The following is a 17,734-nucleotide window of genomic DNA, read 5'->3' as shown; positions in this document are numbered from 1 at the left end:
AATTAAATTTAAATTTTCATTTCAGATAAAATAGTAGGAGATACAACACTTTGGATTTCATTACTGAATTCAGGGAATATGATTTAAGAAAAAAAAAATCACTTATTCTCTTTTATTCTGCCGTAAAATGATACAAAGTCTGTGACACGCAGACACTGAATTATGACAGACAGACAGACACCCGGCAACAATACTGATAGACAGATCTGTTCCAGCAATACTGGAGTTACTCTTGGGTTTATTTATTGATAATATTATATCCCAGCCCACAAAGCATTGTATAGTGAGAAACGCAGAAATAAAGTCTCCGCTGTTTTAATTCAATTAAAGACAATATGCATATTAAAAATAAGAAATGCACCACAAGAAAAACAGAGTAGACAGATCATCAGCCAAATATTTTGAAGGGATCTCAACAGTGAATTTTGAAGAGTACAGTGAAGAGGAGAGAACAAGAGGTTAGACTAAGGTTTCTATGCAAGCAAAAAAAAAAAAAAAAAAAAAAAATCTATCATGGAGGTGTGTACAGCCTGATAATGCAGACCATCACACCTTTCTACTTTTCTGGGCACAGAAAAAAAAAAAACCCCTCCGCATAACTAGGGCAGACATTTGTGGTTTTTTTTTTTTTTTTTTTTAATACACACTCCGACTGCCAAAGAAGGACCATTAATAATGCATCTGCCATTAGGAGTGGCCCACAATTCCGGCAAAGGAAAGAGCAGAAAGAAGTAGTACTGGCTTTTCCAGTGACACTGCCCCCCTGAAATGAAGAGGCTGCGTTGCCATGGATACAAGAGCAGATGACAAGAGCAGCGCAGGTGCTGAAGGAAGCCGCAAAGAATGAGCCTGATTAGCAAAGCAGTGAGTGTCTGCATCTAAGGACAGTGAACATGACACCAGGAATCTCATCATCCTCATCTGCACCGATCGCGCTGCACTGACGAAAAAAAGCTGCTGCTCATCTTGGCGATTGGAAAAGCCGTTTAAACCACTAATTCTGTAGCTGTGAGAGCTGCGTGCACAGTCTGCCATGCTGCGGCTCCTGGCGCTTTGTGTTCATTACCCATTCAGCTACGCCAAGCAATGCGTCGGTGGGGTCAGCGCTCAGCTGGATTACCTGCACGCTGTTATTGCCCACGCTGGTGGCCCTCCTCCAGCGCCGTGGGGTCCCCAGCACTTCACCCAGAAGCAGGGCCAGCCGGCGCTCCATCCTGGCTTGGAAGGTGCGTTCATTCACTCGCTGGTCCAGCACACCCAACAAAACTGCAACGTGGGGCAGAGGCAGGAATCAGGAGTCCAGTCGAACCCAAGCAGAGGCCTCATGCACCGCCTCCACCCAGAGGGGCAAGCAAAGCTGAGCCACATGAGCCGAGCCTACCTGTTTTCACCCAGGACGATCGCAGAACGTGACTCACGTTCAGCTCCGGGTAGTGGAACGCTGTCGATAAAAAGGAACACTCGTTTACATTGACCGTACCTTTAATTTACCACACCGCCACGTGAGGGGACGGGTGAACTCACGCTCAGCAATCTGCAGCACGGGGAAGCCAAGATAGAAGCTAAACTCCACCATGCTGAGCAGCCGCAGGTGGCCGCTGACTTCCGAGCCCTTCAGGTAGCCGCTGGCGTCACGCACGGCAAATGTGATGTCCACAGGTGCCCTTTGCTGCCGTTGGGCCTTGGGTGTGTTCATGGTGATATTCATGATCTGCGCCACAGAGATGTGTTTGTATCAGCCCTCCACTGGGAGGGACCCAGAAACCTGTCCTCCTAGCGCGACAAGACCCGCCCTCTCAAATTTTCCAAGTTCTCGTCATTGCAGCACGTTCCATCAAACAAAGCCCGGTTTTTGAGGCACGAGGAGGTTTCCTCACCTGAATCATGAAGTCGCCGGGCTCGTGAGACCGCCGGCGCACTTCAGCGTAGGCCATGGTGAGCCCTTTCTCGACGCGCTCGCTGAAGCTGCACATACGTATGTCCAAATGACTGGGCACAAACTGCAGCACTGCGAGCAAGGGGCAATATACAAACCCATCACCATGACAACCAAACACGACACACAGTTACCGACCCAAGCCCTTGGACCACCTACCCGAGTGGACCTGGTACTGGAGGTCCGGCGGGGCATAGACAGGGGAGGCTGTCTGGGCAACTGGAGAACTGCGCGCTGACTGGCGCAAGACATTGATGACCGCTGCAGCCGTGTACAGCACTGGGCCTGACACAACGCGGAAGATGAAGTTGGGCGGAGCTTTCAGCACCTTCACAGGAAACAGGAAATCCAGTGATGCACAAACATCTACGCTCTCTGGAACCTGGATGTGGTCCAGCGGTTCTCAATCCAGGTTCCAGCAAACTCACTGTGCACACATGCTGATTTTTGAAAAGACTGGAAGTGGCAATTAATGTGCCTTCGTTTAGCTGTGTGCTGGGAGTAAATTATGAGATTCAAAATCCCGCCAAAAAGTGTTGGATTCTTTTTTATTATTGGTTATTTATAACTGCTTGTCCAATGTTGGGTCATCTGCCACAGCGAATGAATGAATGACAGGGGGTAAGTAGCAGGTGCACAGCGGTTAGAGAAACTGCAATGCACTCAGTGGATCCAGGTATGAATCCCCACCTCTTGCTTTAATACCCTTGAGTAATGTTCTTGTATGAACTGCTCCAGTCAGAATAACTCAGCTGCATAAATGGGTAAATGCGTGTAAGCAGCCTAACGTTGAAAAAAAGTGTCAGATAAACAAAAAAAAAAAAAGAAAAAAAAAAGAAAAAAGCTATAGCTACAAAAGGCAAATATGAACTGAAATAAATGGGATTTTCTCCTTTTCTTTCCAGCAATTCAAGCTCCACATGCAGCTACAGAGAAAGTAAATCACACATATAATGCAGACATCAGAGCTGTATTGTTTAACTAAGGAGTTTTGATGGTCATCAAGCTACCTCGACCTGTTCTGTTAAGTCATTCGTTGTACCTCTTAATGACAGGTAGTCCAAAAGAAATCCTTTGAAAAAATCTAGACTTGAGGCCAATATATGCAAAGTGACTGACAGTCAGATGAGGTCTTAATTCCCTCTGGCTTTTACTGCCAGAACCTGTCGCTCTAGACATTGCTAGGAGGATCCAGACAAAGGCACCGAGGTCAGTATCCAGTGACAGAAATGACCAAGAAGGACCAGGGCTGCAGTACAACCCTCATACTTCCTATCGTACAAAATTGACTTTACTCCCATCCACAATACCATCAGTAAAAGGTTTTCTAAGTTTGACATTGGACTACCTGGAGACAAAGGGCAAAAGGAATCAAATTTATGTGACAGAACGTGAAAAGGCGTTAACATGAAGCAATGAAGCTGTAAAATGGTGTAAAACTGAGAGCTGTACTTTGCTTTGGAGAAAAGCATCTGCTGAAAGAATAAATGTCAAGATAAATGTAAATGGTAGCAAAGCAAAGGGATCTCACTGCACCTGCAGCTCCACCGATCGGTTGAATTCACTCCTCAGGATCTCCCGGAGGTGGGACTTGGCGTATCCAACGGTGGAATCCACAGGAAAACCTGCATTGAGGAAGGACAATGCAGCACGAAGCCTAAAGTAGAGTCATTTGCCAAGAGAGCCATCTTTTACAGTACAGAAGACAAAGGTGTTTCAGTTGAGATATTTAAATGAGTACATAGCACAAAAAAGAGCACATGAAGGCAACAGGATACCATAAATGAGTATTACCACCCAAAAACCATCAGATGGGACACTTTTGACTGCACTTGCTTTTTTATTACAGGCGGTCCCTGGTTTGCGACTGGATTCCTCTCCAATGACCACGTTGTCGGTCAAAAAACCCATTATACAAACCATGAAAATAATCACACGCAAAAATTTTGGTAAATAAACAGTCACTGCTAGACACCCAAACATGGACAGAGACCCAAACAATAAGAAATATGGTGCTTTGTGGCAGTGCAAACATCTGTCATTAGATATTAGAATCAACCGTTTCAAAAATAGTACAACAATAATAATCATGAGTCGTCGTAAGTGGAGGACTACCTGTAGTTTGTTGTTCTTCCAAAGCTCATCCTTTGAACAATCACTAAATTTTAAACAAAGCTGGAAGAAAAAGAGCATGCATTACCAACTCTGACCAGGTAGGAGTCCACCCTGGTGATGTTGCACAGGTACTGCCGGGCTGGCGTGGACAGGGCTGTCCTAGCGGTTGTCGTCAATGGCGCAATGGAAGTTGTTGACAGGGTGCTGAGGTTGTACATCCTGGTTGTAACAGTTTTATTAGATGCAGTGGCAGTGGTGCCTCTGCTACTAACTGTGGTCAGATGTTCATCTGCCACCATCACAGGGGTCTCTGTTCTAGTGGCCTCTGGGATGAAGCTCTGATCACTCATGGCTGTTAGGCTGGGGACAGATTTGGTGCTAAGGGGACCAGCAGGGGGTGACATGTCCTCTGATGAAACAGCCAACATGGAGGTTGGGATGAAGGTGGTTGGGTGAAGAGTGGGGGTCCCTGTCGAGGTGGGAGAGATGGACAACCAGACAGGTAGGGAGAGGGTATCACTTGGTTGCTGGACTGAGACTGCAGGAGAGCTGCTAGTAGTCCTCACCATTGAGGGCAGAACCACATCCACCTGAATGGTCGTGGATGCCAGACTTCCCCAAACAACGGAGTAGGAGGTGGGCACTACTGAGGGTTCCAGCAAATGCTCTGGACCATTCACGGGGTCATTTGTAAGGTCATCTGAGGAGCTGTCTGGTTCTGACCCAGATATATCTGTGGAGGACTGTTCAGCGAAAAAGCTGTTGTTGTGGGAGGATGACACGTGACCAAGGTCCACCGTGAACGGGCTGTTGGGCATCACTTGAGAGCTTCTGATGGACACGTGAGGAACATTCTTGGAGGATGTCTGCTTGTTTCTCTGTTCAGCCACACTTATGTTCTCCTTGGCTAACAGAGTGGTGTAATACTCAAGACTGTTCATGTCAGGCAGCAGAATTTCTGTTGGCTCAATAGAAAAGGGGTCTGTCCAGTCAAAATCTGGGGGTGGTTTCATTACACCATTTGGGGATGTGACCGGTGGTTTACTTGTGGGGTGAGCATAAGATGAGTGGCCCAATGAGAGCTCATCAGTGCGCAGATTGGCACCAAAGGCCACCGCAGGAGTGGGAGAGTTGGAGATGTGTCGAGAAGAAAGAGGCAGCACCACCCGGGATGGGAAGGAGGTGTCATATGCCTCGGTAGTGGAGGCGTCAAAGTCGTATGTGTTGAACACCACACTGGTAACCAGCGACAACTCATCCTCAGACCCCATGAAGGACAAGCTTTCCAGGTAGTCTCCAGATCCCCAGTTGGCTTCCATGGTATTGGTTGGGTAAAACTCCTCTGGTGGGACTAGGTTTTTCTTATCTGGGGCTGTATCAGTGTGAGGTCTGCTGAGAGGGACCTGGCTTGGAGCAACCATCTCTGGAGGATTCAGGAGAAGGTGAATACCTTGAGCAACACTGCTATGGGCGGTGCCATTCATGCCATGCAAATCCAGGATTCCAGTACCGCTGGGTGGTGAAAGATGACTTGCAGGCGTAGAGGAAGAATCTTCCATTATGGAGATACTGTTTTCTGCAGTAGGTTTCAGCTGGTCTCCATGAGCTATTGCTGGACCCAGTATGGGCACACTGTCTGAAAACAAAGGCGGGGAAGTAGAGGGATGATCCAAAACAGAAGGATACATGACTTGCAAAGCTTGTGATCCTGAGCTCTGAGTCAACAGTAGACCCTGATAAGAAGAAGCAATGTTCACAGCAGTGTTGCCATGGTTTGGAAGGAAGGGGGGGACACCAGATTCCACAGGTCTTCCATCTTGAGTTTGCAGACTGTCCAAAAGTGAAACTGCAGTTTCTGAAGGAAGACTCGAGTGTCCTGAAGCTTGAATGGATGAAGACGACGACGAAAAGGGCTTATGTAATTCCATCATTACCGGTGGAACTTGAAACCCCCCTGGGATAGTAGAAACTGATGAAGATTCACCTGAGAGAGGAAAAAAAGGCAAAAAATGCTGGGGTGAAAAACTGGGACTGAAAAGTTGCAATAAACATTTACAAAATAGCAAAAAACAAAGCTTCTATGCTGTACAAGCTATTTCCAGAAACCTATATGGAGGAGGTTGATTTGCCTCCCCTAATTCAGCAATGTAACACCCAACATAAACACCAGGCCTTTATCACTACAAGTGATAAGAACTTGTTAGACAGATTGCGGGGTTGTTATTATGGCTACATCTCAACATTTCAAGAAGGAAAACACATAATGGGCATTAATGGAAAATGACAGATCTACAAAACTGTAGGACTAAGAAGAATTCAGAAGAACGTTTCAGACCTAGCATGGTGAAGCAGAATGAAGTGGATGATAAAATCAAGGCTATGCATAAACTTGCACCATTAGAACACTCACCTTCTCGCTTGCTAGCCATCATAAGTAAAAGGTTTGTAAACATTACAGAGTGGTTCATTCAGAGATACCCTGGAATCGTGATCCAAGAAGCACTGGCACTGGGTAAAGAAGTGATGGATTGGCCCATCTTCTCTGATAAAGAAGCAATCGGATCTTCCCCTTACATAGCCTTCACATAAAATACAAACCGTCATTTTTACTGGACACAAAAAACAGCCATTGGGTTGAATGGTGTTTGACAAAACTCTTTTATAGTGCAGATGTCATGTTGACGTTCTAATCTTTTAAATGTTTGTTCTGGTAAAACAATCCCATGACTACACAAGGCAAAACCTTAAGACATCAGCGCGGCACAAGAAGCAACAGATTTGTGTAAAACTTTGCAACTGCTCAGGTGTAATCATTACAGAATTCAGATGTTCTCACACTTTAAAACTCATTATTTTTATATTACCATTTCAGACTGTCCCCAAGGCGCGGTGGCGCAGTGGGTTGGACCGGGTCCTGCTCTCCAGTGGGTCTGGGGTTCAAGTCCCGCTCGGGGTGTCTTGCAACAGACTAGCGTCCCGTCCTGGGTGTGTCCCCTCCCCTTCCAGCCTTATGCCCTGTGTTGCCGGGCTAGGCTCCGGCTCCCTGCGACCCCAAATGGGACAAGTGGTTCAGACAGTGTGTGTGTGTGTGTGTGTGTGTGTGTGTCCAAGCAGAGGTGACTCAAGACCATCCTGTATTGTACTGGGGACAGCTGGTAGCTTAATGCTTAGAGCTACTGTCTTTGGATCCAAAGGTTGTGGGTTTCATCCCCACCTCTGACTGTAGTGCTCTTGAGCAAGGTACTTACCCTAAATTGCTCCAGTAAAATTACCCAGTTGTGTAAATGGGTAAACAACTACAAGCTTGTTATAACTGTAACCTTAACATTGTAAGGTGCTTTGGAGAAAAGCTTTAGCTAAATGAATAAATGTAAATATAGTACAGGGTATCCTTGCGTTCAGAATTATGTATCAATAAGCGATAAGAGAAATGGTGTCTTGGAGCAGCGAGGCCAGTCCATTTTACCGCACAGCAGCTGAAGCAGTACCACCAAATGCCTGGACTCGAAAACATAATATAATAAGGCTGATGGGATGGCTCTTGTAAGTCTGTGTGGTCATGAAACGCATGTCATAAGGACGGACCACCTATAGGTTTGGTTAGCTTAAGGTCGACCCCACCTGTGGGCCTCACCTGAGGGATTTGCTTTTCATTCCTCCTCCGGAAAGACAAAAGCACAAACAAGCCTCTCCGTATTCTACTAAAAGCTCTACATGCGTTCTGCACGGGAACTTGGCACGTTCTCACGGAACAGCTTGACTGGAGTTTAACGAGCATGGCCCTCGCCGGGTGTTGAGAAACAGGCACTCGAGCTGAACGGCAGAGGAGGTGATGACAACACAATTACAAGAGCAGTGTGCGACTACAAACCCGGTGCCTGCGTTGCGTCCCCTATCCGCGTATGAAGCGCTCTGTAAGAGCTCGCTCTCCGCATCAGAGTCACGTTACATGTTCCTGGGGAGCAGCTGTGAAACACAAAAACCCAGGTCCAGATCTGCTGGCAAAGCAGAGATACCGATTACAGACACCTCTGTGATATCATTTCCTCGATTTGCATGGCTTCCAAAAACCAAAGTGGCCTTTAATAGTGCTGTACTCCACATGGCAAGAAGGAGAAGAAAGAGCCTTCACTTCCATGACAAAGAAAATACTAAATACTTTGCAAAAACTGCAAAATGGTGAAAAGTTTGTTACGAGAAAGCTGGGGGACCAATCGTAATTGTCAAAACAGAAGACCAGAGATGATCTGTGACCGATTTCATACGACGGCATTTTGGGAATGACAAAAAAGCCACTGCAACAAGGCTAAACACACCGCAATACACCACAGCAAATTTTATAGCTGGAAAACAATGTCTACAAATCAAGATGACCTGCCGTTAACCATTTCTTAACCTTTCTGAATGCTCAGGGATTGGTCAGAGGGTCGGCTATGTGATGGTACATGGCGAAGATGGATGAGCGTGCCCCAGGCTGCTCACTGGGCTAATTCTGAAACAAAGCCCAATAATGGAGATGGCTGTCAGCAGCAAGGGGAGCAAAGCATCACTCAACCGGACAGCTCCAAATGGGCCAAAGGAATGCTGGGATACTGTAGGCCTGAGTGAAAGTGTTGACTGATGTGACATGTACACTGATGTCAAATATTAAATTATTCTCTGAGGGTTAGCACCTCAAAAAAGGCTTTACCCTTGAAATGTTTAAGCAAATACACTACAAAATGGGTAAGGTGCAACATGAGTCACTTCGGATGAAAAAGTTCACAAAGCCACAAAAAAGTAAAAGGAACTGTGTCCCATTACCCTAGGAGTGGGGAACCAGCTTTTCTACACTTGTCCGTAAGTCTAGAACTGCGAACACGAGCTGAAAAGTTGATGCAAGTGAGGCATCTCCTATGTCAACTAGACCCTAACAAACTTGTTAACAAAATGATCCAGACATTTAAGACGGGCAAAGTCTCATATTAAATCCATAGACTAATGGCAGCAGAAGTGTGGATTCTATCAATTCTCAGACATAAAGTACAAGAAAACAGGCAGATACTGATCCATGGATCAACTAATTCATCAGAAAGTTACTCAAGTGCCTATTTTCCCACGAAATGATGGTGTCCTGTGACACACATTAGTGGGAATGGGGGTCGTGTTTGAGCAGGTGATGTAAGCTTCACCTAAAACCTTCACATGTGGAAAAAACAGCAAATCGCGGTACTGTAGCAAGGTACAAGGACAGTTGACAGTATCTGGGGTAAGACAGCAAACAGTATGAAAGCAAGGAAGCCTTTCTGAGTGGAATGAGACCAAGGTGGTGTCCCACCTCCCCCTCTTCAAATTGCAGATGTGACTCAAGGTCAAATAATAGTAAATGGTTATTTAATGAGGATCAGTGTTTCTCATGTGACACAATAGTTGTGTAATGACCGATTCCATATGTTGCTTTAGAGGGAATCGTGTGTAGTAGAAACACACAAGTTGTACAGGTGTAAAAATAAGTGAAGTTGTATTGGTTAAACTAGGTAAGTAAGGAGAATCAGGGGTGCGACAATCATTTATTCATTTTATGCATTATCTTTTAACATTTACATTCTATAAGTGTATATAAGAATGAGCATCCCTATAGGGTTCACATACTTTCAAGCAGCACTGCATGAACAATTAACATGCAAGAAGGCTACATTCTACAGTGGTTTTGTTGTTCTTTTTCATTAATTTCACATATATATTAGTATCATTTTAACATGAATAAGAACATAACATGTTTAACGCAGTACAACGCACCGAAGCACCCTTCCTCATGTCGGACCAACAGCCCAGAGCCACAGGCTGCCTTGGTTCTCCTTTCCCTGTGGCACTTTCTCATCATAAGTGAAAGGCTATATTTAGAGGTGTGTAAGAAGTTTTTTGTCAGACTGCTGTGAAGTCTCATGGTAAGTAGGAAAAAATTACTACCAGATGTCCTGCGCTGCACATTGCTGTTCCTTCCTACATCTGAACCACACTTTTCTCACATATACCGGTCTACCATAGGAAATTCTTTACAAAAACCCTTAAGCAATAACAATGGCTTGAGCAGTTTCGTCTGTCCTGATGTCACAGCATGATATTCACTGAATTTAATCACTTCTTGGACTGCAAATGGAATATTTAAATATCGTGCCCATTTCCTGTAGTGGTTCAGAGAAATATGTCAGCACAAAGGGAAGTTCTAGTTCCGTTCACCGTGACCTAACTTGCAGAGACTCAACTTGTGTTCTGGGAGAATCTCCCAGCTTCTCCATCTCTTCTCACTGCAGGCCAGATATCCCGCATTCGCTCTTTGACCGAGTTCCAGATTTGGAAAACCTCTTCGCAGAGAACTCAAATGACTGTCGACACCGGAGACGAGCAAAAGACTCTCCAGCAGACACTTCCACAACCTGATTATGCGATTCAACTTTTAAAAGGTACACCTAAGAGAGTCATTTGGCTTCCGCACAGCTATCGATCATGCCTTCTCACTAATCCCGCATTCTCTCCCGTCTCCTGCTCATGAAAACATGAACATTATGTTTTTGCATCTCAAAGCAGAGTGGATTTCACCTTTGGGGGGGGATTCAACCTAAAGAGTCAGACAGCCGCACAGCAGCAACACAGTGTCAGAATGGCACAGCAGCTGGAAATATGTTTCTTTAATCTCACACATGGCTCTAAGATTCGTACTTAGAGTCTAAGAAAGACTCAAAGTCTATTTTTCAGCCTGGTGTGTAACATATGATAGCCTATACACTTGTACCTCGTGAAATGAACATGCTCATGTAAGTATTTTCCAGTTTATTAACATGCGAGCAGCTCCAACACTGAACATGGATTCGCTCCACCGATCCAATTAACCGAGCACTTCCAACGGCGCCTCCGCACCATCTTGTACTACTTTTCTTGGGAGGCGTCCTCAGGAAGCCTGGCTAAACATCTGCCTCTCCCAGACGAAGCGAGTCAAGGGACCACCTCCGGCGTCCCTCGGTCGCTTCCAGGGTTCTGGGACGGGATTCAAACCGTCCCTGTTAGCACCGCTCTTCGATTAAGATCCCTGCCAAAACGAGCAGGAGCTCAAAAGTGCAAAGGAGGACAAGAATGTTGTTAAACATGCAGCATTCCACAAGAATGTTTACAGGATTATATATTTATACAATTTATAATAATTGTAACATCTAGATTAGATATATAAATGCTGCCTGTTAACAGCCAGAATACAAGAATGATTTTTTTTCCCCAGAACTTGTTTCAAGAGCAATGCAAGGCCTGCTCCCTGCCAACATCTATTCATTCATGTAAACAGCAGTGGAACATAGACCTCATCTTCACTCTGACCAAACCATCAGTCATCCAGGTTTTTGTTCTGATGCTCAGCTAAAATACAAAAAACAAAGAGTCTCCTGTCTGGATCTGTGACTTGTGATGAAGAGACAAACACTGTTATTCTATGTCTCCTTTCCTTTGACTCTAGAAAGAACTGGAAGCTGTCGATGACAGAAAGGAGCTCTCAGATGCTGCACCCCCCCAACTTCAGAGAGTTCACTGCAACTATACATGGAAACATAACCTCAATGTGAACTTCACAAAACTCACAACCAACTCACTCGCTCACTACCGCAACCAAATGAGCTAATGCAGGCCCATGAAGGTCCAGAGCCTATTCCAGATGCACAGCACATGCACACTAAGGACAAGCCAGAGTTGCCAATTCACTTGAAATGCATGCCTTTGGGCTATGTGAGGAAACCAGAGCACATGAAGGACATACATGTCAAAACACTGCCAGAACATGCAAAATCCACATACAGTAAATCAGATTCAAACTGTTGTCCAAACACATTTACCTTCTATAAGTGCATTATGGCACGAGGTTAAAGATCTGGTGACAAAACCTGTAGAACATTCTGGACAGAAACAGCTAAGATATTTCCACTCAAAGGACATAGATGTCAAATGCTAAAATAAGGTTTGGTACTCATGCTTCTCCTTAGAAGCCTCATCTGTAACCAAGTAAAGAATCAAGTACAAAGCCACAAATGCGTAAATACTCTACCTGGTTAACACTGTAAACTGCTTTGGAGAAGAATGAATGAATGGAGATGAATAATTATGTAAATGTAAGGGTGCAAGAACACTGCTCCTCCTCAATCCAGTATCTGTCACCACAAGACCTGAACCTTTAACACTGTGGTACCTGCTGGCCATCGAAAGGGACTTCCAAAACTGCTGTTCCGATAGAAAGAATCACTTCTTAAAGACTTGTCATTTCACGAAAAACCACAAGCAGAAGGCATGCATGAGCTGAGCTCGTTCGGTACTTTCAGTTAGCTACAGCACTTGGCCTTGAGCTTTGGTTGGTGTCCTACACCAGCACACAAACAACACATGACATCCGAAAGCCTGGAGAACAGATGCTAGGTGTGATTCAAGGCTTTGAAAATTAGCGATAGCAGTGCTGCCCATTATACCCATGATCTTTTCTCTTCTCCTTCTCCTCTGGATACTAGAGGGACCCACATGGACAGTGTTTCTATGCTGACTGCTTCCACCATCAACCCTCTCCGGCTGACCCATAATGCTGCTACTGAAGTTGTGCTTGACCTACCAAAGCGTTCCCATCTATCTTCTTTCCTCATCTCTCTCCATCGGCTTCCTGTATCTGCCCATATCTACATTCTACTTACAGCTTAAGGACCTAAGGATGACGGTCAAAGGATGTGTACAATAATAGTTACATAATCTGAGCGCTCCCTACACAACAGCAAGAGCAGCGCACTTCCCCACCTCTGGTTGCTTGCTGGTCTCCCAGACAAAAGTCCCAAAGTTGAAGATCTGTAGGCTCTTGGTTTCCTCTCCTACTCAGAACTGCTGAATCCTTTCCAGCATTCAAGAAGGATCTTAAACACCTTTTTTTTTTTTTTTTTTCAAACCAGCTTCTCTCTCGATTTTGTGACAGACACACAAATTTGCACCACACCATCTCTCATGAAAATCTTCCTTTGTCTCACTGGACTCACTTTTATAAGCAGCTATTCATGTAATGTATATGAGCAAAAAATGGTGGTATCAAACAAGCAGTGCTTTGATAATAGTATGTCTGTATTTAAAGTTTTGTTGTGAAATACACTATTTATACTGAGCTGTATGTCACTTTGGAGAAAACTGCCTCATGAATGAGAAAAATGTAAATGTATTCTACCGAGAAGACCAACATTTCATATAATTTCTTTATGCTGAATTACAACCCTTGCAGCACCACACACCAGAAATCCACCTATTCCATGACAAAATAAAAACATACAATGACCAGAGGTATTCATAAATCAAGACATGTTCGACATCATGCATGTGAAACCTGCTCAACAAAAGTAAACTGGCTATGAGAAAACACACAAACACGTGCGAGTCTGACGACCTTCCACAAAGCGTGAATGCACTGGGTTTGAGGGCATTCACACTGGTTCCGTATCCTGCTCTCAAAGAAACAGCGGCATCAGCCCCGACCTGAAAGATAACAGGCAAATTCGGGATTTAAAACACACTTGATCCGAGGGCATCGCTAATTCCCACAGGTTGTCGTTTTTGGTTATAAGGGCAAAGGGGCCATGAGTATGTGACTCTGCAGTGCCGCTAAATGTACCCTGGTGTGCTTTAATGCGATTGAGTTGTGGCTGAACCCGAAGCACAGAGGTAATGCGTCTAACACGGACAGGGTCGCGGTGCCGTCCCCACAATGACCCTGCTTTCCACTTCACATGTTCCTTCACTGAAACACAACGCTTAAATATCCTGCACCTCAACACTTTTGTTTTTAGCACGGGCTGCATAAAATCGTGCGCGTGAACCCACAGGGGCCAGCAGGTGGCGTAGTGGTTAGAGCTGCTGTCCTTGGATCCGAAGGTCGCAGGTTTGAATCCCACCCGCTGCTGTAGTACCCTGCCTTTATTTACTCAGAATTACTGCAGTAAAATTTACCCAATGGTATAAATGGGTCAAATAATTGTAGGTATCTTAACACACTGTAAGTCACTTTGGACACAAAGCAAAAAGGCAGAAGAAATTTAATTAAGATGTGTGATTCGGGTGATCTGGACCCCACCGAGACGGGGTGAGGATGGACGAAAGTTGGCTGTACGTGGTGTACAGGACAATTACACTCACTGTGTAAAAACAGCTCCTGAAAAAGGATGACGTGAAGGGAGCGATAAATAATAAGAAAGAACGCGTACAGCAGATTATCACAGTGAGTTATGTAGCGAGACCATACCGGAAGTGACGTAAAGTGGGGATGCGAGACTCTTGTCTCTTGCTTTCAGGTGTGCGTGTTACGCTCGGTATAACTAATAAGAGGAGGAAACGACGGTCTGTGCGCTTCCTTAATATATAAAGACGACATGAAGAACAAACTCGGCAGATGAATGAATGAATCACGTCACAAAACCATGACCGGCGGTTAAAAAGCAGTAATAAATCGCGTTACTCTGACTGAGGTACCGGCGTATGCTGAGCCGACCGTTATCGATGGACGTGAAAGACTGCGCGTGAACCAACAAGCCAAGGTGTCTGAGAGAGCGTTTTTTTCCGCTCGCCCTAGATGTAAAAAGCGAATTGGACGCCCTTCGGGCCCGACTGTGCGACACCTACCTGCCACAGGTGCGCGCGCCGCCGCCGCGTACACGAGGGCGACGAGGAGGAGCGGGAGCGCGCGCGCGGCCGCAAGGGACGCGGCGGCGGGAGCCCCGGTCCGACCCAGTGGGAGTCCCATTTGCTCGGCTGTCGCAGCGCAGAGGGGGCGTCAGGGCATCGCCGGGAAACGCGGTCCGTGTGAGACGCCGGGGAGCCTCCTCACAGGGAAAAGAGGAGGAAAAGGTCGAGGGGAACTCGCTCTTCTGTCACAGACACTAACATTTTGGTTGTAAAACATGGATTTTCTTTTGCGAGCCCTGTCCGGCTGGCCGGCTTTTTTGTCTCGAGTCTGAGTGGATCTCCCCGAACCGACACTGAAGAAAACTAAAATCTGAGATCTATAGCAATATTAAAATAAAAAAAAACAGTAATACAATGGTCCGGAAAGGAGCAACCAAGCGAGGAGAAAAGGAGTGTTTCGCAGACGCGACACCCACGACTCGAGCCCAGTCACGGGCCAATCGGACCCGCCTTCGCTTCGGGTCTGGTTCCGACCGCTGAGCTCCGTTAACGTTGCGGTTCAGCAGTGACGCTCCTCATCGTTCTCTCCGGCCGTAAATTTGGTCTCAAAAAGCAGAGCTTACAGCGACGCGTTCCTCTCTTTCTTCCTTCTGCCCAATTTCTGCTGAACCACGGCCGTGTGAGAGAGAGAGAGAGAGAGAGCAGCAGCGAGCCACTTTACACACCGCTCCCACATGTTTCGGTGCACATCGCGCTCAAACACCCATCCTGGCGCACCCGATCCGTGTCAATTCTGAACAAAATATAAATACACACGTGTAAATCCAGCCAAATAAGTTGAAAGTCGTCCTCCAGCACAATTCCAATATGAATTTATCACGCTCTATCCACAACGTCCTAGAGACTAGACACTCAGTTGATTCGGCAAAGGGTTTCAGACCAGTGAGTTGTATTAATTTATTCCCTCCGATGACTTCACTTTGTGCATAAATATAACCGTAGTAATAAACAGCACTTCTGCTTCCTTTCTTTGATAACCACAAACGCCGGGCTTCCTGCAGACAGCGCTTCTCTCCTTTCCGTCTTTTCTGAGCATCCTTTCCCCAATTCTTCATCAGCGACTTCGCGAGGACTGGCGTGGCCCCGCCCTCCGACACCATGATTAGAAATCAATGACATCAGGGTCCACGGCTATTGGCTGGAGAGGCTGTCACTCGAAAAGCGAGGACCGGGTTCTGCTCTTTCATTGGCTAAGGATGCTGTCGGTCACAAAGCGGGGGTTAGGTTGTCCCATCCACTCGATTGCTGGCGTCTGTGGTTACACAGCAACCTCGGCTCAAGCGCAACCGTGTTAACGCGGCGTTTATTGTCTTTCATGCGGTTTGACATTAACAACTATTTCTGTCATAACTACGTGCGTAGAGTTCGTCTATCTCATTTTTGCCATTCGCTGGGGGTGTGGCTTTCAAATACAACCCATACTGCGCTGATGAATTTTTAATACCGCATACGACAGAATTATGAACGACACAGGGCGTCGATATTATCAACCTATTACAAAAAATATCTTCACATGAACTGCAGGGGACTTGTTTTGAGAATAGCAGCTACGTGTTTTTTTTTTTTCTTTCTTTAAAAACTAACATGATGGGTGCTTAAACCTTATAAGGGCAGAGAATCATTGCTGCAGCCCTGGCCTGACATCGTTGCGTGTCATCGCAGTCTGACAGCATCAAAAAACATAAAGACGATCTTTGTCACGTAAACCGTTTAACCCTTTGTCAGGACTCAGGGCGGATGGTCAAAAAAATGCCCGTAAATGAAACACTGTACCTGTGCAGAGTACAGCACACAATCCGTGGCCAAGGTGAAGGAAAATGTGCTGGAAACGCGGAGTGCCCGTGGCGCCCCCTAGTGGCAGATTTGGACAACAGCAAAATGGCAAATACTGCAGTTTCTGGGATGTAGAAACGCCACATAACAACAACAATAATAATAATAATACATAGAAACGTGGTGTAATTAAGATTGTTTAGCTGTATTATCATCATCATCATCTATTGAATAAGGTAAGGGGTTTTTGCAACCCCTGATTTTACTCAGTGTGGTTACATTTTTGAAGGTATTATAAATAGAGCATTACATAAATATTGTGCCTCAATAGTCACGTTTTTGCCCCAAACACCATATATTGCATTACCTGTGAGCCCTTATTTGAGGTACAACTGCATTGTGTACATTATCTTTCAGTTGGGTGTCTAGCCTTTGTAGTTATACTATTATTATAGCAGGACAGAAACATAATGGGCTGTAGCTATTGCACTTAGAGGTGTTAGTGAGGCTTTCACTGAAAAAAATGCTGTACATTCAGGCTAAAAATAAACCCAAAAATAATCATATGACACAGAAGAAGGAAATGACTGTGACTTAACAGTTTAATGGACAATGCGATTACATTTCTACACATATACAATATGCATATGTGAGCATACAAATCTCATTACTCGATTCACCTCGGAGACCCCAAAAAATGATCAAAATTGACAGTGAATAACAAGCTAAGATAGAGTCCACCACAAGGCAACCCCCCACACCCCCCTCCAGCCAGCGAACGGAACACTGAACGTAACTAGAACAGAGTTCTCTGTTAAAATCCTCAGCAAATTCACAAAGCTGTCATCTGAAGATGAATATAAGCTCACTCAGTTTTTCTACAACGGAAATAATTAAGAGAAACACAACATCTGGTGGCAAGAGCGCTTAGTATCTCTGATGGTTGAGAATGTTATTATTATTATTATTATTATTATTATTACCACCAATGTTGTAATTATTTGTAATATTCTAAAAAAGCCAGTCATACGTCCATCATATCTAATAACAGGAGCCTAAGGAGTAAAATACATATAAATACACAAAGAAAATATGACTTCTCCAAACCTCTCAGAGCCCAAGTCCATACAGAAAAAGGGGAAAAAAGTTAAAAATAAAAAATAATTTACACAATGTAGCAAGAACACAGGG

At 45.1% G+C, this 17,734-nt stretch overlaps 1 protein-coding gene across 2 annotated transcripts in view; it reads right to left on the bottom strand.

Annotated features, from left to right (window-relative positions):
* The window catches only part of LOC108935984 (UPF0606 protein KIAA1549), a 30,335-nt gene extending 14,511 nt beyond the window's left edge, over window positions 1-15,824 (bottom strand). For both annotated transcript variants that reach the window (XM_029252108.1, XM_029252109.1), the window contains exons 1-8: window positions 14,708-15,824; window positions 4,137-6,035; window positions 3,473-3,561; window positions 2,096-2,264; window positions 1,878-2,008; window positions 1,525-1,711; window positions 1,382-1,441; window positions 1,121-1,266 (exon numbers count right to left, since the gene is read on the bottom strand). In XM_029252108.1, the coding sequence (XP_029107941.1) occupies window positions 1,121-1,266; window positions 1,382-1,441; window positions 1,525-1,711; window positions 1,878-2,008; window positions 2,096-2,264; window positions 3,473-3,561; window positions 4,137-6,035; window positions 14,708-14,828 (2,802 nt within the window). In that variant the 5' untranslated portion in view covers window positions 14,829-15,824. The remainder of the gene's footprint in view (window positions 1-1,120; window positions 1,267-1,381; window positions 1,442-1,524; window positions 1,712-1,877; window positions 2,009-2,095; window positions 2,265-3,472; window positions 3,562-4,136; window positions 6,036-14,707) is intronic.
* Window positions 15,825-17,734: the final 1,910 nt, after the last annotated feature.

Source organism: Scleropages formosus, chromosome 5 (assembly GCF_900964775.1).
Source record: "Scleropages formosus chromosome 5, fSclFor1.1, whole genome shotgun sequence".
In the NCBI taxonomy this organism is placed as follows: Eukaryota; Metazoa; Chordata; class Actinopteri; order Osteoglossiformes; family Osteoglossidae; genus Scleropages; species Scleropages formosus.
Note: the sequence above shows the minus strand (reverse complement) of the source record. Positions and strands in the feature narration are given on the sequence as shown.